Here is a 21,449-nt window from a genome sequence, read left to right as displayed (position 1 = left end):
CGCAAACTGATCTACTGCTGATTTGCCGGGAGGATTTTGCAAATGTGCAGGACCTGAACACCATAGAAACGGTATAAAATAATTGCGTGTATTTATCGCGGCAAAGACTAAACACTAAAAGATTCAAGAGGCTCTTCAATTAGCGAAAATGGTTATTACGAGAAACCTAAAAAGCCGTTTTTACTTTATTTGTATTTTATTTTTTGCTTATTTGTAGAAAGATTACGTAATGTAATCATGTCTCAGACAATTAACCTGAAGATTTTGCTGTCGCTCGTCTGTTGGGACAGCTTTATGTTCCGGAAGAGAAAAAAAAAACATTCGTTTCTCTTCAGGAGCTCATCAGGTGACCTCTTGATTCTCTTATTTTATGTATCCCTATTTACGTGCGGTACAAATAAACCATTTTGTTTTGTTTTTTGTTTTTTTTTGCAAATGGCCAAACTGGTTACTTAAAACTCCAAGGTCGAGAATACAGAGAAGCTATAACTGGATAACGTACAAAACCAAAAACAGGCCTCTGCGCGGGCCTTTTTCTTGACCAACAATGGAACTTACACATAAGAAAAGAAAATATTCAAGAGTACAAAGGTTCGGGAATCTCAGCTTACTGAACGTTACGCAATAGTCAGGAACTGTCACATCATGCTCCAATCACGAGACCGGTAGCAGTGTCACGCAACGCTCTCCCCTCTCTTTGTCTCCTCACCTACAAAGGAGGCAGAGAAGAGAGACCCTGGAAACAAGGTTGAAAACGTTTACGAGACCGTGAACGGTAAGTCAAGCTGCATGATTGGGGCCTGTTCTCAAGATAATAGTTTTTTGGAGACTAAGCGGAGCGATGGACTAGCATCCCATCCAGGGAGGAGTAAAAATACTCTCGCTTCTACTACAGTAACCGGCCGGAGATAAGCGCCGCCCTGATCGGCCACTAGGGTCGTAGCAGGCTTTACCTTTAAGCAGAGCCTGACGTGTTTTTGGCACGAGTAGTGGCCTCCCGCGATGCAAATAAATTTCGCTCGCTTTCTGCTTACTTAGCAGGCAGGGCATGAAATTATTGATAACGGGATGTCTTGTTTTAAGGATGCGGTCGACCTAACCAACCGTGCCTCATTTCAACCGGTGTAGCAGGTGTTCGATTGCATACAGGGGGATGAAATCAAGCGAATGATAATTACCACAAACAGCGCGCGCGTCTCGCGCGCTCTCTCTGAATTTTCGTGTCAAACAACTATCCCGCAGACTTGAAGGATATTGCACTTTTTTTTTCTAAAGTGTAATTATGACCTAAATTCATTATAACTTTATTGGTTTTATCAGTGCCCGGTTCAGGCGGAAGTCAACTGCAGGCAAAGATCAACAAACCGGAAGTACCACACTGGTATTGCACCAAAAAGACATCGGATTACTTTACTTCATGGCTCAAGAAAACTTCTTTGTTGCCTCTCGCTGTAAACTGCTGGGTTGACAACATGAGGTATAAATTGGTTTGGTACATGTAGCTATATCAAACAAATTGATAACAAGAACTCACCATTGGAAGATTTGAAAGAAAAATTCTCCATGAATTGTTAGCTCAAAACTCCAAATTTAATCCGAATAAATAAACCGGAAAAATGACAAACTCGTTAAAAAATACAAAAAACTCTTGCATAAAAACTAAAACTTGTATATACGCGTCAACAAAATAATTTGAAATGGTTGTTAGCAGAATGGATATTCCAAAATAAGGTGAGACACTTAAATTATTAATACTTTTGTCCTTTGGCCATTTCAATTTCAACAGGAAAAGAAAACAAACAGCGGTTACAAACATTTTCATTTTATACTTGACGTTTCGTATGTTGCAGCATACATCATCAGAAGTGACGGTTAAAACTGTTACACAGAATTTTAAAAAACTAGAGCGAGGAACTGGTGACTAGTTAAAAAGTGTGATAACAAAATCGTAACTTCCGGTAGTCGATTCTTCCGGAAGAAATTAACAAAGAAAAAGCTTCTCACTACCAATGTTTTCATTTGTTTTCAATTGTTTTCATCAGTGACTTAAAACCCTCTCTCAATGAAAACATTGGTAGTGAGAAGCCTTTTCTTTATTAATTTCTTCCGGAAGAATCGACTACCGGAAGTTACGATTTTGTTATCACACTTTTTAACTAGTCACCAGTTCCTCGCTCTAGTTTTTTAAAATTCTGTGTAACAGTTTTAACCGTCACTTCTGATGATGTATGCTGCAACATACGAAACGTCAAGTATAAAATGAAAATGTTTGTAACCGCTGTTTGTTTTCTTTTCCTGTGAGACACTTAGTTTTGTGTACATACAGTGCCAAACAATCTTACTAAAATTTTACCAAGTTTAAAGAAATCTGTGAACAAATGTGGTCTATTGTTTATTTTCCCGCAAAACTTGGTTTAAAAATAGACACTTTTCTAAAGGCGATGAGGACTAGGCCAATTTGGGTAAGTCAACCCAGGCCTGGTGGGTTTTTGATGACGTCATGTATTTCTGACTGTCGTTTCTAAAAATAACGTTACGTGGGTAAAATTCACGGGCCCGGCCATATCAACTTATAACTCCTTCTCTGTCTAGTTATTTTTTCTTGCGGAAGACTACAACTAAGACATTGGTTTTCTTTCAACAAAAATCAGACTTGTGTATAACGAGGAAACAAATACCGAAGAGAACGCGCCAGGCGTTGAAACAAGAGTTCCCGGATTTGGTAACACGGACACAATTGACCATCTGGATACAGATAATCTGGTGGCCTAGTATTTTGCTCCCATGACAGATATTATGGTATCTTGAGGATACGAGCGAGGTGTGACTGTCAGAGCAGGACCATATGACTTCAGATACGGGCCTGGTAAGCTATAAACCTTTTGTCCCGCAGAATATGTTTGTGAGCAAGGGTTTTCCCGAGATTTCATGCTTTGTGAGCCAAAACAAGGGACTAAATGAGGGTTAGGAGAGACGGATTTAGTAACTTGGGGCCCAGGAAATGATTCGCTTACGTTTGATTTGATTGAGGACTTGGAAATAACTGCAGAATACCCGGCCACTATGGTGTTCTTGAAGCGGCATTCTTTGAAGAAATACACGCCATTCGTGTGCAAATAAGTGTTCGGGTATTCCGCAGTTTAGCCGCTTGTGGTTTGCCTTATAAGCTTAAGAATTAAAGTGCGTTATCCCAGAGTCGATGCATGCTTTCGAAAGGTCTTCTTTCGGAACGCAGTTCGGGCACGGTTAGCAAAGCGTCGTGGGAAAGCAACCACGGTTAGCAAAGCCCCATGGAAAAGAGCTGTGTTTGAAAGCAGGAAACTAATTATCAATTTAAAAACTTCTACAGAGGACTTCACAATCAGAGTATTTCACAAAGCTGAGGGACCTCATCGAGGAAACTTACTCAGCAAACAACAACAAGACGATCACGCTGCTCAGTCACAGTTTAAGATTTCCTTACACTCTGGTTTTCCTGAATAAACAGCCTAACAGCTGGAAAGACAAGTACATTTTCCAGTGGATTACCCTGTCAGGTCAGTAATGTTTTCGATGTCAGTTGCAAAATAAAATTGACAACAAGTCAACAGACCTCACTTATGAAAGGGACCCGTTTCTCGAAAGTCCCGAAACTTTACGGGCCATTTTCAGGTGTCATAATTCCCTCTGTATCTCAAGAACGGAGAGGATTTGAGAAGTCAATTTTCACAGTCAGTTTGCTTTTTGTTACCTTGAAAACATGTTTAAAGATCGGCTTTCCTAAACAAGCGGTTGGCAGGTTCACAAATGGCTTTTCGGCCCATGATACGTGACACGTTCAGACAGTTCTCCTCCAATCAGAAAACGTATTTGAGTTGGGAGGTATAACAAATCTCATTGACCATTCCTGATAGGGGCTTTTCAGGGGCAATGAAATAATCAATGAAACGACAGAACAGAACAATAACAACTGTAAGAAAATACCAATGGTCCTTATTGGAGTTGAGCCCACTGGCACTTTTTGTTTTGTTTAAAACTACATGGACTCGTTCATGTGGCAAAACCGCTGATAACTGCGATAAGGGCTATTGGCCGGAGGCAAACAAGTTGGCTATAAGGCGATAATTTAAAGCATCGACTACCAGGATCAAATTCAATGAGTGGTCGGAACCGGTCTTGAACACGGGATTTCCAGATCTCAAGGTAAGCACTCTAACCACTGGGCAGTAGGCTTGGATAAATTCTGCCAGCAGAATTTCGAGAAGAATAAGCGATTTTTGAGCTGAGCATTCTGCCGGCAGAATAAAGCATTTTCGAGCAGAATTTTAGCAGAATAAGGGAAAATTAGCGGCACTAATGATATGCATAACGGTTGTAAGAAAAGTGTAAAACTAAACAAAAAAACAAATGGAAAATACCTTGTGTTTGATTTGATTATTTGACCTAAAGTAATATGAATTATATTATTATTGTATAGCTGTGTATAGTCCTGTAGCGCTGTGTATAGCCCCCATGTATTGCTGTGTATAGCTCTGTACAGCTGTGTCTAGCTCTGTATAGCCCTGTATAGCTCTGTATAGCTGTGTATAAATCTGTATAGCTGTGTATAGTTCTGTATAGCCGTGTATACCCCAGTATAGCTGGATATAGCCCTGTATAGCTGTGTATAGCTCTCTATAGCTGTGTATAGCTCTGTATTGCTCTGTCTAGCTCTGTATAGCTGTGTATATCTCTGTATAGCTGTGTATAGCCCTGTATGGCTCTGCAAAGCCCTGTATAGCTGTGTATAGCTCTGCATTCCTCTGTATAGCTATTTATAGCCCTGTATAGCAGTGTACACCTTTGCATAGCTCTGTATAGCTGTGTATAGTTCTGTGTAGCTGTGTATAGCTCTGTATAGGCCTGTGTAGCTGTGTATAGCCCAGTATAACCCAGTATAGCTGTGTATAGCCCTGTATAGCTCTGTATAGCCCAGTACAGATTTGTATAGCCCTGTATAGTTGCGTATAGCTCTCTATCGCTGTGTATAGCCTTGTATGGTTGTGTATAGCTGTGTATTGCTCTCTATAGCTATTTATAGCACTGTACCGTTGTTTATAGCCCAGTATAGCTGTGTATAGTTCTGTATAGCTGTATATAGCTCTGTATAGGCCTGTATAGCTGCGTATAGCCCAGTATAGCTGTGTATAGCCCTGTATAGCTGTGTGTATAGCTCAGTATTGCTCTGTATAACTATTTATAGCCCTATATAGCTGTGTATAGCTGTGTATAGTTCTGTATAGCTGTTTATAGCTCTGTGTAGGCCTGTGTAGCTGTGTATAACCCAGTATAGCTGTGTATAGCCGTGTATAGCCCTGTATAGATTTGTATAGCCTTGTATAGCTCTGTATAGCTGCGTATAGCCCAGTATAGCTGTAACCGAAGTTACGCATAATCGTGTTTGCTGGTCTTTATTGAAACATCCACACTCTACAGTACTACATATAAACCAGAAAAATAGAAGAATTAGTGAACGAAACTTGCGAAAACGATAGCTAACAAATAAGGAAAAGAAACAGATAATACGAAAAAAGATTTACCGGTACTTTAACGGTGTCCTGACTCAACGAAATAAAACTTGCTGGTTATAAAAACTTCGAGATATTGGCATAAAAAACGTTGACCTACAGTCCCAGACATAATTGTTGGGACACTTCTGCCTCTTCCTTCCCTCTCAATGTTGGTGTGAAAGATTTGGTGACTGAACTGCGATAAACAACATTGAGAGGGGCAGGGAACGCACGAGGAGGGAACAGAAGATGTGAACATGAAGTGTCCCAACTATTTATGTCTGAGACTGTAGGTCCTGTTTATTCTAAAAACTTGACAAATAATGTCGCAACAATACAAATGAGTAACACTATGAAGAATAACGGTGAGCTGCAAACAGTGAAACAGGACAATAACAAATACTAACGACTAATGAAGTAGTGTTCAGCATCCAAAAAAGAAAAACACCTAATTAAGGAAAAAACAAAGGCTAAAGAAATCAAAAAACGTGTATAGCCCAGTTTTGCTTTGTAAAGCTGTGTATAGCTGTGTATAGTTCTGTATAGCTGAGTATAGTTCTTTATAGGCCTGTATAGCTGTGTATAGCTCTGTATTGCTCTGTATAGCTGTTTATAGCCCTGTATAGCTGTGTACAGCTTTATATAGCTGTGTGTAGCTACATGTATAGTTCTGTATAGCTGTGCATAGCTCTAGTCTATGTATTTAGATGCCAATAATATGTATGGTTGGGCTATTGAGTCTGTAATTACCAAGAGAGAGGAGGTTACAACTTATTGTTGACAAAAAATTGATTAACAACATCGACTTAGCCAGCTATAAAGAGGACAGTAAAAAAGGAATGATATTAGAAGTAGATCTAGAGTATCCTCAAAAGCTGCATAATTGTCATAACGATTCTCCATAAGAAGCTGAAAAAATTAATGTCACAAGAGAAATGTCATCACCATATTGCGAACAAATAAGACAAAAATACAAATTATACCACAATTGGTCAAGTTAATAAACTGATTCCAACTTTATCCAACAAAGAAAAGTATGTACTACATTACAGAAACTTACAATTATACATCAATCTAGAATTAAAAATAACTAAAGTACAGAGTGCTTGAATTCGATCAATCTCCATGGTTAAAGCAGTACATCGATTTCAACGCACAGAAAAGAACTAACGCAATAAAATTCATTCGAAAATGACTTTTTCAAACTTATGAATAACTCAGTTTTTGGAAAAAACAATAGAAAACATCCGTAAAAGAGTAGACGACAAACTCGTAACTAGCAAAGAGAAACTATTAAAACACAGCTCAAAGTCAACTTATGTATCATCGAAAATATTCAATGAAAATCTAGTACCAGTTCATAAGATCAAAGAAACACTAACTCTTAAATGGCCGGTATATGTAGGAATGTGTATTCTTGATCTTTCAAAGACCTTAATGTATGATTTTCACTATAATTATATCAAAGAAAAGTACAATGATAAAGCAAAATGATTATTCACAGACAGACTCACTGACTCATGAAATTGAAACTGATCATGTGTATCAAGACTTTTGGAATGATAAAAATAAATTTGGCAACAGTGATTATTCACAAAACTCACCATATTTTGACAAAACCAATAAGAAAGTTATAGGAAAGTTTAAAGATGAGGCTGCTATCACTGAAAACACTATTAAACAAACACTATTAAACAACGAACAAATATATCATACAATGAAAATGAAAAGTCAAAGTCATGAATTGCTTCGACGATAAACGATACATATCAGATGATGGGAGACAATCATACGCATATGGACATCATAAAATTTGAATTTGTGACGTCACGCCACAGCTGTGGTGGCCTACATACAAGTTTCTCAAGCAAAGTCTATTTTTTCTGAAATACCTCCTGAAAAAGCAGTGCTTTTTGTACCCCAATGTAATACGATTGTATGAAATCATCACGATAACCACTCTTCATCACTCATTACGTCACGGCACAACTGTGCCTGTTTAAAACAATCTGGATGACAAACTTTACCGACAAACTTTACTTACAAATTTTGCTCACAAGTAGCAATGAATGTAGTGTGATGCATCAGACAATTTATCATTTCGGATTAGTTAAAATTCACGGGAAAGCCCCTTGATGTCACGCTAAAGTGATAATGTGAATATTTAAACACACTTCAATCTAGATGACAAACTTTACGCACAAACTTCACTTACAAACTTTACTCATAAACTTTACTCACAAACTTTAATTTACTCATAAACGTTACTCACAAACTAACTTATTAGTATGAATTTATGAGATCATTTTCATGGTGAACCCCCATTCTTTATTTCCCAGAATGTCATGCTATGGTGATTCTTTCCTGTTCCATTTGATTACGCAAATATTCAAACGCACTTATATTTTCGAAAATTTGAGACTAGCCAGAAGAATTGATTTTTGGTTAATCGAATGATAAAGCAAAACGATGTCATTTGGCGATGTAATCAATTTGTTATATAATAGTTAGATAACTTTAAGCAATTGTGTGAAATCACCTCATGAACATCATGGATCCGTAAACAGAAGCACACTCCATCGCTTGCTAACCGCAAACCGCTTTTAAACCGCTTGAAAACGCAATGTGGTTAGCTGTGATACTTTACAATAATATGAGAATCATAACATTGACGCCATAAAAATTATAAAATCAAATAGTTTTCCAAAAATTATAAAATAATATAGTTTCCATAAAATTATTTCCATGAAATGATGATAAAATTGAACTATCAAATTGTAAGTAGTATAGGAGTTGGTCGGTTTTGGGAACATTAAAAAGAAAATGTCCCCGAACCGCCATCTCCTATACAACTATGGTCGATACACCAAAAATTCGAAGAACGAAAAACAGACTGTCTTTGAAACAAGGAAAGGAAAGGAAAGGAACTTTATTTAAGTGTCTAATCTTCTAGCGCCGTAGAGCACTAATCAGGAACACTGTAAATTGAAATTAACAAGTTAACGCAAATCAAATCAAATTTTCGTTTTTGAGGAGAGGGGAAACCGGATTACCCGGAGAAAACCTCTCGGTGCAGAGTAGAGAACCAACAAACTCAACCCACATATGACGCCGAGTCTGGGAATCGAACCCTGGCCACATTGGTGGAAGGCGAGTGCTCTCACCATTGCACCATACCTGCACCCCATGATTATCTATGCTCTTTTAACCAATGATATTATTGTTTTGTGGCGTTTCTTGTAGTCGTTTAACTCCCTTTTTTCTTTTGGTCAGCACCAAGTTCGAATGACACAGGGAAATTTGTTGAAGGTGTCCTTGTTATCTATATTCGTCCAATGTGTAAAAGACGGACGAGAGACGCATCGGTGTGTCTGCAAGATCTAAATTGTTTAAATGCGTCTTCAAAGACATACTCATTCTCTCTCCTCTGTTTATTTTTCTCGTAAATACCGTGTAAAGTTCGAATGCGCCATCCCTGCACCCCATGTAACCTTGCAACAGAAAGTGTTGAAATTCTGACGTCTAGAATTACCTGTGAGTTCCAATAAATTGTCAGGAGGAAATCGGCACTGGGGATGAAGTTTGTTTAATCAGGTTACAGCTGTAGTTTTTTTTCCTGTGTATTTGCACAATCAGTTTTCCTCTGTATTTTCGAAATGTTCCAGAATATTCTCTAAACACTACTCTAATTATACCTTAACACACGTGAAAGGGATGTGGGTCACTAAAAAAGCGACCAATGGGCATGCTTTTCAGTTAATTATATTAATTATGGAGTTCGAGTTTTCATTTTCATTTCCCTTCGCTTCTTTAATTGCAAGTATGATTTGTCCGCGAGAAAAGGTTTACTTGTCAGCCTCCCACAAAGTGATCTGATCTACGAATACACACCTTTCTGGTAAGATATCTTAGTACTGACTTAATTTTGCACGCAACTGGATTCGGGGATATATAAAGTAACAACGAACCTGTAGCATCGCACCTCAAATAACTAGATTTGTATTCAGTCAACATTTTCTGACTTCTACCTTGTTGTTGTATAAGATGTGAGTTTCACTCTTGTTTGAGCGATTCATTTCGTTTGTGTACGTGATGCAGTAACTGTTGTTTAACTGTAGTATGACATAATGGTTGCTTTCAGTTCACGGAAATCCATCGTTTCTCAGGCGTGAAATAAATGACCCTGTGGTAGTTTCCTTGCTTTTAGTCTTGGGCTACAAAATGTCTTGAACGTTTCCTGATCGTTTTTGGGAAGCTTCTGCAAGTACCGGAGCAGAAATTACGTAAAACAAAAGAAACAAAAGACAGAAAACAACAGAAGTCCAAATAAAGACTAATCCCAAGTGACCAAAAACACAATGCTTTCCGGTACCTGCAGAAAGACCCCGTTTTGCCTCGTTAACTCGTGTTACGAATTGAATCGAGATGGTTGTCCAACCTCGTTAGGAGAGAACCCTGGGAACAAGGTTGGATCGTAATTATTCCGCACTTTCTGAAGTTTGCGCAACGAAACGATGAAACTAAGTACTTTGATAGGGTAATTTGCGAAAAGAAAACGAAAAGCTACAATTTGAATAGGCCATTTCCGAGTTCATATCCGCCTCCTCTTCAAAGCGAATCTAGCTGCAAAGTTTTTGTGATGGTAATTATTTCTACTTTACATATGAATGAAAACTAATCTTCATAAGAAAAACTTCACACTTTTTTTTTTTGATAAAAAAACTTCACACTTAGACTCGCTTTGAAGAGAAGGCAGACATGAACTCGGAAATGGCCTAATGTTATATAGCTGATTTTTTCCCCCAACAGCGCGCTCTCTCATTGGTTACTTCGAGGTCACATGACATCTAACAATAAAACTATTTCGCGTCAAAAGTCTCTGAGTGGCTAACAGTGCAAAATCTATGACGTCAGAGGTTAACAGTGCTCTGGAATAATCAATTTCCGGAACTTCAAGATTTTAGGTGTTCCTGTTACACCGAAAAGTGAAATAAGGCGATCATTCGAACTCAAGCATTTACAACAGCAGGGACAAATCTTCCTGTTTACAAGTTAAGTGGAAGATTTTTGCGCCACATTCGTAAATTACAAGCTACAGTATTTTACACTCGGTAATTTACGCATGAGCAGATTGATAGATCAATAAGGCAATCAACACAGTTCTGAAAATTGATTATTCCAGAGCTCCGTGTCTTGGCGCTGACCAAAAGACACGTGGGCTCTAGGGACGAGATTCGGAAGCGTGCATAGAAAGACTGGCTTGTGAGCATGCGCAGTATCTCGTGGAATCTCTGCGGGGGATGACTGGTAGAATAACATGTACAAAGCTACTGTAAGCTGAAAATCGGCCGTTTAGTATGTTTACAGTCGATTTCACATTACTTTATATTACCGCATCACGTTACGTAGTTCCGTTGGGAAATTGGATACTATGTCACAAAGTAGCAAATAACGTGACGAATTAGAAAACCAAATTGCGAACTTTGAAAGTTCGAACTTCGCAACTTCACCGAATGAGCCCTTTACCGTCCAAGATTCGTGACATTGTAAATAACTGATTTGAGGATTCAACACCTAAGCGTAGACAACTAGCTTTGCAAGAAATGTAGGTATTAAAGTGCGGGCTATAGACGAAAAAGAAAAATGATCCTCGCAATTATATGGACAACTGAAGCAATTGTCCCTAATGGACACCCGAAATATTCAGGTAGCTCCAACGGGAATCGAACCCATGACCTCTGCGATACATACATACATACATACACGCTTTATTTAAACACGGTGAAACCTTCAGTAAGAATACGATAGCTATAGTACAAAACATTCAGTACCAACTTTGGCAATAAAAATACTGTTTTACAAGGTTGCCGTATGGGAGCCTAACCCTCATTTTCATAAAATCGATTCATTTCTCTTGTAAAAGATCTAACTGATTTGATCGAACGGAAATTGTTGGGTAAGCTGTTCCATTGTGAGGCCGCACTGTAGCTAAAACCTTTTTTTGAGATAGTTGGTATTTGGTTTGGGCACATTAAGCTTCATTTCTAAATTCCTGCATGGACATTATATTTTGTGGTGCGAATTGAAAACAGGTCCTGTAGATAATCCGGAACAAGACCACTTAATACTTTAAACATTAGGGTGGCTTTAAGCTTTTTCCGACGCTTAGCGAGATTGTCCTGACGGAGTGAGGTAAGAAGATGGTTAGCACTCACGTCGTAACTACTCTTGGTGATGCCGGTGCAATGCTCTACCAACTGAACTATGAAGCCATACAGTTGGCTGGATTGTGCGGTCTAGATGCCCGACATGAAATTCTATGCGATACTTATATCAACAGATTTCACTTTGATGAAATGATATATGAAATGGATCATATATGAACTGCGGATATGAAATCAAGTGAAGCTACGATCTTCGCAATTATGAACGCAATTTTCAGTTGCAATTGCGTAGAGAAGCCTGAAAAATTCAGGACTTCAACGGGGTTTGAACCCGTGACCTCGCGATACCGGTGCGACGCTCTAACCAACTGAGCTATGAAGCCACTGAACCCCGTTGAAGTCCAGAATTTTTCAGGCTTTTCTACGCAATTGCAAAAATTGCGTTCATAACTGCGAAGATCCGGCATAGCTTCACTAGATTTCGCTTTTTGAGATCAGCTTGAAAAACCGCTTTACGGTTCTCATATATATATATATATATATATATATATATAGTTACCTGGAAGTCTGTCTTACAGTTGAATCCCCGAAATTTGAGTTTCCTTGCCCTTCGGGCACGTGGAAGTCAGAATCCGTTAGCCTGATCGTCAAATCTGCTAACCCCGGGCTATCAGACGCGACTTTCTTAGCAAGCTGTCGACAATCCATGTTTGAATGTAATTTTTTTTAAGTCCTGTGTCTATTTTATGAGCAGAAGAGCAGGTGAATCTGCAAGATTGCGAACTAGAACAATGCTTTTGAGTTTGGCATACCATGTGCGTTGTCAAGTGACTTCAGTAGCCGCTATTTGCAGAATCGAACAGTTTCCCATGTTGCCGAGAACGGCAAAGAAATGTACTAAATTATAAAACGCATGCAAATGCGAGGAGTGCAGAACCTTTGTTTTTGCTCCAAGTACATTTTGAAACACATCGCTGAGCAGGAAATAGGCACGTCGCAAGATTGTTCCTGAAAATCGAAATACAGTACCGCCTTTTATCCTCACAGACTGCCGTCGTCTCATAGTAATCGCATCTGTTGAGATTATAAGCTCAAAAAGATCCTTTGGGTGCAAATAAGGTGAATATATTCGGGTATTTATTCAGTCAATTAACAATTATTAGGCGAAGTTGAGCAAAATATCGTGATAGTCAGTGGCGAGCCGAAGCCGGAGGCAGAGGAAAATAATTGATCTGCGAGACACGGGCAAATCACGATATTTTGGGATAACCGAGTTCAATAATTGTTTTATCATTCGATGACTGAGTTTGTTTTTCACAGTTCCCAACAATTAAATCACTTTCTGAAAGCTCAGTAAAGCGAACTGCCATTTTCACACAGAGCGGCCACAGAGCGTGGTTTCAGTTACGCATGAGCAGAATACTATTTGTAGCAAGGGTGCAGCAAGGGAGTTATTTTCATGCGATGGGCTCTCGGCCAATGAAAAGGAAGGAAAAATACATCGAATGATTTCTGTCAGTAAATCGTCAACTCTAATTTTGCACCCTTGTTGATGAATTTACTGCCGTTTAAGAGCGATTTCACCTGAATGGAGATAAATTTATCTTTCCAAAAAGCTTTCTTCAATATTTCGTGATGCTAAAGATCTTCCTTGTTTGTTCAAGCTGCAGAATATTCGTAAAACACTAGAAACACTCCGCACGGCAACATTTCGTAACAAGTTCGTTAAGTTGAAATTACAGAAATTTGCCAGCCCGACTGAAGTCTCTTCCAACATGTCGAAACTATTAATTTCCTCTCGTATGCCGATGATTAATAACTGGAGTCCTCATATTAATTGCACATGACCTGTCGCGATCTGACGTGGGCAACGCGAGAGCGAGGGACTAATCCCCCGAGGGTATGCAATACTCGCGCGCTTGCTCGCATTTTCTTGGGTTCTCTGGCCAGTCGGCAAACTCATAGGCAATAGCTGTTAACCTCTGAAACACTTGAGTGGTTCACTGATTTCTCCCTAACTTATTTTGATGAATGAAAAAGGATTGGCTGGACTGTCGAATTATTGGGTCTTTGCCTGCATTGAAACTTTGTTAAGTTTCATTCAAATTTCTTCAAACCAAAGTAGCGGTGAAAATATCTTAATTAAGGAATGACCTGTTGGTTACTAAAATGAGATCATTTTGGGTATGTCTACACTATACCGGATATTTCTTTCGCCGAAAGGAAAATCATATCGGATAGGGCTTTTATAATTGTTTACGTATAGTAACGTTTTCGAAGCAGTTTCTACGAAAGAAGGACTCTGCACCGCTTCATCTTAAAATCAATCTTTATGTATAGGATAGGCTTCTGTGCAACTTTTAAACTTGTTTTGTAAGCCAGGAAAAAGTCGTCGTCACAGAGCGAGTAATGGAACTCTTTCCCTCTGTGTCTTTAACCCTTTGATTACTATCTGGCAAAATACGTCCAGCTTTATCCACGGTACCATCTACCCCTTGTGACGTCGTCACTTTTAACGGTCAGGAACAGCTTTGTCCACTAACTTGTGCAGGGAGAAGAGATCTTTCAAACTATACCAGAATGAGCACAGTTCAGTCAAGGAAACTGGAGAAACGGCCAAAAAAACCATGTAACACTGACCTGAAAATCTCTATGAAAAGCTTTCTCCATTACCCACCTACCTTTCTGAGCACCTAATTCTAAGATGATGAAAGGTTTCTCCGAAACTCTTCCAACCAAAATAAAGCCTACCAAATGCCCAGCAAGTTGAAAAAAAATGAGGCAAGGAAAGCGAAAAGAGAGGGAAGGAAAAAATGCCCGAACTTTGCAAGCGCTTATTTTGCACCTGGCTGAAAAGGCCGCGGAGTGTACAACCTGGAAATGGGTCTGTAGGGAGATTTAGCTCTTAAACAGCACGACAGTGACCAAAAAACCCCTCAACTAGCTTCAAAACGTGTTTTTCGGCCAAATCTCTAGTAGCCAAAGGGTTAAAAACCCGTTTCAGTCATCAAAGCTTTGAAAATTATTTCCTTGTTCTCTTCTTGAAAACATGTTTAAGGCAATCTTTTCAGAATGAGCAAACCATGCTCTCTTTTCCCGACAGAGGTGAATGAAATAAAATCCGCTTATTATATTTATTCATTTATTTTTGTTTTAGGTCCTTTTCGGTATTGTGGCGTTGCTTTATTATCACTGATTCGTGATGTCCTTGCACCCTTATCGTGATGAGGAGTTAAATCATTTCAAGTGTTTGTCTGTGGTGTTAAATGAATTCCCAAAGGCTTTACGTCAGACTTTTAAGACAATGTGGGACACCACCATTGGGCATCGCCCTGGCTACCAGCTTTGGGATGACTCCACTGCTGTGAGAAATCTCTTTGTCTCTGAAGAAGGAGGAACAACTAAAGTTCCTACCCACCAGTCGTACAATGGATGGGATTGCACCGCCTTATTCCAGGCTACCATCTTTGCAAATTCCTTCAGAATTCATTCCAAAACACTCAATGATTTGTATGTGAAGCCCCGAGCTGTTCCTCATGGAAGTTTCCATGGATCTGTATGGAGCCCAAAAGGAGATAATGCCGAGACCTTTGCACTGGCCATTGATCAGCTTCGGCGTTTGAGGAATGCAGTTTGTCATTCTTCTCGCTTGGAGATGGACAAAGCAACATTTGACCAGAACATTCAGTACGCTAAAGAAGCGTTCAAAGCTCTAGGAATTCCAACTGCATCGATTGATGCTATTGGAAGTTTAACTGCATCTGACTTTCCAACAACAGAAGTCCGTAAGTTGGAACAACAGGTAAGGGAAGAGAAGCAAGCATACATAAAATGTTTAGAGAGCAGAAATGCAGATATGAAAAAGATTGAGGAGTCCTTAGCATCCATAAAAAAGGAGAGCCTCACTGCCAACAAAGAGATCGCGGAGGGCTTGAGGATGCAACAGGAAGATATAAGTGCATTAGGGAAGGAGATCCATGAGCTAAAAAAGGAGGAAGAGGAACGATATAAAGAAGCAGAAAAAACAGGTAAAACACTAGGACAACTGTTTTCAAGACTCTTTTTAAAAAAAACAGCAGCAGATAGCAATAGGCATATGACCGTGCGAACAAGACGCTGTTTGTCTGTTAAAATATGACAAAAAGACGGACAGATCTTCCATGTATCTCGCGTGTTTAAAAGAAAAACAAACACAAGTCACATAAAAATGAAAGAAACTGTTACATTACCCCTCGAAACTATTTGTGCATTTGCTGCGGTTCTTCCTAGGTCAAAATGCGGATTCGATCTCCAGTATGACCGAGATAAAACCTCGTTTACGGCAGACGAAAGCCGAGTTTCACCTAGGTTTTTTCCGGTTGATTTATTCTGCAGTTAAGAAATAACACGGTGAGGTTTTGTTCGCATTGTTTTCCACTACAAAAGGCAGGCTTAAGTTTTTGAAATTGCCACAACTGTGGCATTTATAAAACTGCGTGTTTGGATATTGATGGGGTCGAAAAGCCAATATACAGTTTCTTAAGCCGGGAGTTTTAAGTCCTTTCCTTCGTTTCAAGACAACTTTCTTTTTATAGGCTTTGTAATTAAATAGTTTATTTGTTTCGAGCGGTTCAGTAGTTATTAAATTGGCTCTGCAGCTAAGCTAATCAAAGCCAACGGTCAATTTCTGAGACGACGTCACAAAATAAATTTCTGTCTTTATGTCATTGTAACTAAGTATGTTTATTACAACTAGATAATTTATGTTCTGACAAGGAGTTTCTGCAGTGACGTCATCTTAGGAACAAGGCCAATATTGCACAAGGTCTGTCTTCATTTAAATGACGGCAACTGAAGTTTTCTACTTCTACAATGCATTGAAAAACGGGAAATATGCCTGCTGTATAACATTTTCGGTTATGTGCACAAAGTTGAAGATGATATTTGTTTTTACTTCTTGATATCTTCTCTCTCAACGAGAAAAAGGATATTTAAAAAAAGTAAGCAACGTCTACTTTGTGTTTTACTTTTGCATTACAAAGACATCAAGTCAACAGTCCCAGGATCTGTTCTTCCTTCAATGATTCCAAACTTCACTGGCCGACAGAGTGAATGCCAAGAGATCGTGGATTTCGTGAGTTCCGAACATACCCGAATCGTGACGATCTGGGGCTCACCCGGATTCGGAAAGACATCGGTTGCTATAGCGGTGGGGCACCAACTGCAGTCTCGACGCTTTCCTGTTTGTTTCCTTTCATTACGAGGACTTCAGACAAAGGCACATCTGACATCAAAGCTTTTTAGCCTCGTAAGGCAAGCCATCCCGAGTCAGAGATCAGAATCTCAGCTTCTGTCCTTTGAAGATGAGCTAATTGAGACCCTCGGCAGCATTTCAGATTCCTGCGTATTTATTCTTGATAATGTAGATGATCTGCTAGAGAGTGGCTTTCCAAATGTAAAAGAAGACGTCCTGCAACTATTTGAAGAAATTCTCACGCGAAATAAGAAGATAACTCTGGTGCTGACGACACGAGAATCATTTGAATTTATCAACTTGAATTTCCAAGGGCACAAATCAATAAGAATAAGGTCACTGGATGACACCTCATCTCGTACGTTAGTTCATGAATTGGTGCCAAATGCGACTCCCGATGACTGCGCACAAATTGCCCAAATATGCGGTTGTGTGCCTCTTGCAATGAGGTTAATGTGCTCTCTAGTTTCTGAAGATGATGTTCAACCAAGCCAGTGTTTGATTGAGTTCACTGAGTCCACAACAGAAAGTATCGTCGATATCTTAGACAATACAGATTATCCAGCTAATCAAAGATTGCAGTTCTTATATGAAAAATCCTTCCACAGACTTTCTCCCGAACAAAAAGAAGCATTTGTGTCTTTGTCTGTTCTTCCGGGATGTTTCACCATGACTCTCGCAGCAGCTGTATTGAATGTTAGAAAGTGGGAGGCCATCACAATGTTGAATTTACTCCAAAGAAAATCCTTTCTAGATTCAAACTCCCAGCCTGGAACATTCATAATGCATAAGCTTCTTCAGTTATTTGCTAAAGAAACGGGAGATCAGCGAATGGAAGAAATAGTAGCAAATGCAAAGTGCCGTTTCCATGAGCATTACATTTCTCGTTTCGACAAATTGAATGATGAGTTTCTAAATGGTCATTCCATGGACGCATTCGTTGCATTCTATGAGGAAAAACAGATTTTTGTAGAAAGTCTTGTAGACGGTTGCACAGATCCCAGGATAGCCGAGAATGCATTTAAAGTTTTGATTAAAGAAGAAATGTTTCTGGACACGTTGTTTTGGTGTTCTATGGAATCTGACAATTTTGACACTATCTACGATTCGGCCTTAAAGGCAGCCAATGCTCTAGGGAGTACACATTACCAGAGGCGTTTACTAGCTTCTAAAGCATTTGGTGAAATTACCTGGGGAGCAGGAGGAAGTTCAATGCAACTTCTCAAGAAGGCATATGAAATCCAGTCAAAATCTTGTTTAGTTTCTGATGATGAAAGGAGTAAATATTTGTGTTACTTTGGCATCTGTCAGCTTGTTAACGGCGAGGTTGAGAGCGGGATACAGTGCCTGCAAGAGGCTCTTTCTTTAATGCGTGAAAGTGGAGAGCAGAAAATTCTAAGGCTCGTTGTTAACCAAGTCATGGCGGTCTACTATCAGTTCTTAAACGACCCATCTACCTCGACTTACTACTATGACAAAGCACACAAGGAATGCAATTCCGCTGCAGACGAGCAACTGATTGTTATTCCACCTTTGGGACGCAAAGGAAAAAAACCAAAAAATGGCAAAGAACTTCAAACAAATACTTTTGACTCGGGAAATTATTGGCCATTGCAATTCCTAGTTATATTTCACATCAGGAAAGCAGCAAAGAACTTCTTTGACACTGACACCCAGCAATTTGTAATTAACCATGCCCTTCGAATGTTAAATGATCTCCAGATAAATTCCAAAACCCCTTTTTATTTGTTTCATTTTTGCGGTAATGTTATGGTACTTCTGGAGTCAATATTCACAGAAGAGGGAAGTGTTGGATCAGGTTTCGAAGAATCAGTCGCACGTCACCACGCAACACTCGAGCAATTCAAACATAGCTCTTCAGGCCCAGAGGAGAACGCCCGGGAGAACGTTGATTCAACCGTGACCCGTCGTTCTCAAGAATGCAATCACCCTCTTGCAAAGATCTACCAAGACTTCGGTAATTTGCACCACCACAAGAAGAACTACTCAAAGGCTCTTTATTTTAAGACGTGCGCTCTTGATATCCTATTGAGAACAAATAAACAAAAAGCAAATGCATTCTTAGCCCATAGCTACCATTCACTCGGGGTAACACAGCATTCGTTAGGTGATTTTACCTCTGCTCTGCAGTCAAAGCAGCGGGCATTAGATGTGCGAATAAAATTGTTCGGAGAAGATAATGCAAGCACAGCTGAGACTTACCATTCACTCGGAGTGACACAGCATTCGTTAGGTAATTTCAGCTCTGCTATGCAGTCTGCTCAACGAGCATTAGATGTGTGGATAAAACTCTTCGGAGAAGATCATGCAAGCACAGCTGAGAGTTACCATTCACTCGGGGTGACACAGCATTCCTTAGGTGATTTCACCTCTGCTATGCAGTCTGCTCAACGGGCATTAGATGTGTGGATAAAACTGTTCGGAGAAGATCATGCAAGCACAGCTGATGGTTACCATTTACTCGGGGTGACACAGCATTCGTTAGGTGATTTTACCTCTGCTCTGCATTCCTTTCAGCGGGCATTAGAAGTGCGAATAAAATTGTTCGGAGAAGATCATTCAAGCACAGCTCAGAGTTACCATTTACTCGGGGTGACACAGCATTCGTTAGGTGATTTTACCTCTGCTCTGCATTCCTTTCAGCGGGCATTAGAAGTGCGAATAAAATTGTTCGGAGAAGATCATTCAAGCACAGCTCAGAGTTACCATTCACTCGGGGTGACACAGCAATCGTTAGGTGATTTTACCTCTGCTTTGCAGGCAAAGCAGCGGGCATTAGATGTGCGAATAAAATTGTTCGGAGAAGATCATGCAAGCACAGCTGATGGCTACCATTCACTCGGGGTGACACAGCATTTGTTAGGTGATTTTACCTCTGCTCTGCAGTCAAATCAGCGGGCATTAGATGTGCGAATAAAATTGTTCGGAGAAGATCATGCAAGCACAGCTGAGAGTTACCATTCACTCGGGGTGACACAGCATTCGTTAGGTGATTTTACCTCTGCTATGCAGTCTGCTCAACGGGCATTAGATGTGCGAATAAAATTGTTCGGAGAAGATCATTCAAGCACAGCTGAGAGTTACCATTCACTCGGGGTGACACAGCATTCGTTAGGTGATTTTACCTCTGCTCAGCATTCGTTCCAGCGGGCATTAGATGTGCGTATAAAGCTGTTCGGAAAAGATGATTCAAGCACAGCTGATAGTTTGTTTTTATGCTGGTTAAGAGTAACCTGTGCTTGTCATGAATGGCTGGAATTTCTTTGCTGTTGAAAGACGTAACTTGTGAGAGTAAGAGGCCAAATTAAGAAAGGAGATAAATCACATAACCAGGGAAAGAAAGTCCCTATTTGGCTTGTTTTTACTTTGGAGAAGATTCCTCATCGGATTTAGGAATGCATTGATGAGTGGAGATCTCGCGGGTTGTGCTGGATGAATTCACCTCCGGTTGACCTCCAATGACTGCAGCAAGCTTTGATATTCAGAGAAAACGATTTGAAACACCAATAGTGAAACGATCAGATCATGTAACGCCTTTGTTCAAGACTTTTCATTGGCTCTCAGTTGTGAGGAGAATTCAATTCAAGACCCTCATAACTTATAAGACCCTGCATGGACAGTCAGGAAACTATTTGATGCCTTTAATTGACGAGTACCATCCGTCTTGAGTTTTAAAGACCTGGCCAAACGCTCGCAACATTTCAAAGCAACATCTTGCAACATTGTTGCATCATGTTGCGACATGTGTTGAATGGACTGGCCAAACGCACGCAACATATTGCAACAGGGTGGCCAAACGTACGCAACATGTTGTGCCCAAGAATGTTGCAAGACGGTTGCGTTGAAATGTCGCGAGCGTTTGGCCAGGCCTTAAGATCATTGTCACACAGGGGGACCCACCGTCAATTTTTGGAAAATATCTGTTCGGAAGACGATTTGCTTGCCTGCTTGTCTTAGGCTTTTCCAACTTCTAAAAAAGGGTATAATTGACCATTTTTAACGGATTTTTATCCTAAAAAGGTCACCTAGAACTTTTGGGAGCCTTTTTTCTGGCTGAAATGTTCGAAAAGGTAAGGTTTGATCCCTACAATTTTCGGATCACTAGGGGATAAAAATATGCCTATATCTACCGTTTAAATACTAAAATAAGTTTAACGATGCTATGTCTAAGTGGTTTTGAACTATGTTCTCGTTGGGTGCCTCTGGTCACACTTACTACTTTATCCTAAAAAGATTAGAACTGACTTTTATGATGGCAGAGCTTTTTCGTTCCCAGCACCAAAACTATGGGGCTCTCTGCCTAAGAACATTAAAAAAGCGAAGACAGTTAATTGTTTTAAAACCAAACTTAAAACGTATCTTTTTTGAGAGTCCTTTTTTATCATTGATTAGATAGGGTATTTATTTAGCGATAAAATGGTTGTAAGCCGCATTGATCTGTGGGAATGCGCCATACAAGAAGTTTGTATTATTATTTATTATTATTAATAGTCGATTATGCAT

At 39.6% G+C, this 21,449-nt stretch overlaps 1 protein-coding gene and 1 pseudogene across 1 annotated transcript in view; both read left to right on the top strand.

Moving 5' to 3' along the window:
* Positions 1–21,449, top strand: part of LOC138049233 (phosphatidylcholine-sterol acyltransferase-like) — a 32,132-nt pseudogene that overhangs the window by 500 nt on the left and 10,183 nt on the right.
* Positions 1,339–21,449, top strand: part of LOC138049227 (uncharacterized) — a 20,280-nt gene continuing 169 nt past the window's right edge. The window contains exons 1-6 of the mRNA XM_068895401.1: positions 1,339–1,477; positions 2,652–2,866; positions 3,350–3,536; positions 9,350–9,426; positions 14,850–15,720; positions 16,714–21,449. The exon at positions 16,714–21,449 is cut by the window's right edge and continues 169 nt beyond it. Of these exons, the coding sequence (XP_068751502.1) occupies positions 14,895–15,720; positions 16,714–20,219 (4,332 nt within the window). The 5' untranslated portion in view covers positions 1,339–1,477; positions 2,652–2,866; positions 3,350–3,536; positions 9,350–9,426; positions 14,850–14,894 and the 3' untranslated portion in view covers positions 20,220–21,449. The remainder of the gene's footprint in view (positions 1,478–2,651; positions 2,867–3,349; positions 3,537–9,349; positions 9,427–14,849; positions 15,721–16,713) is intronic.

This window comes from Montipora capricornis, chromosome 5 (assembly GCF_036669925.1).
Source record: "Montipora capricornis isolate CH-2021 chromosome 5, ASM3666992v2, whole genome shotgun sequence".
NCBI lineage: Eukaryota > Metazoa > Cnidaria > Anthozoa > Scleractinia > Acroporidae > Montipora > Montipora capricornis.
The sequence above is the reverse complement of the archived record's forward strand: the minus strand, read 5'-3'. Positions and strand labels throughout refer to the sequence as shown.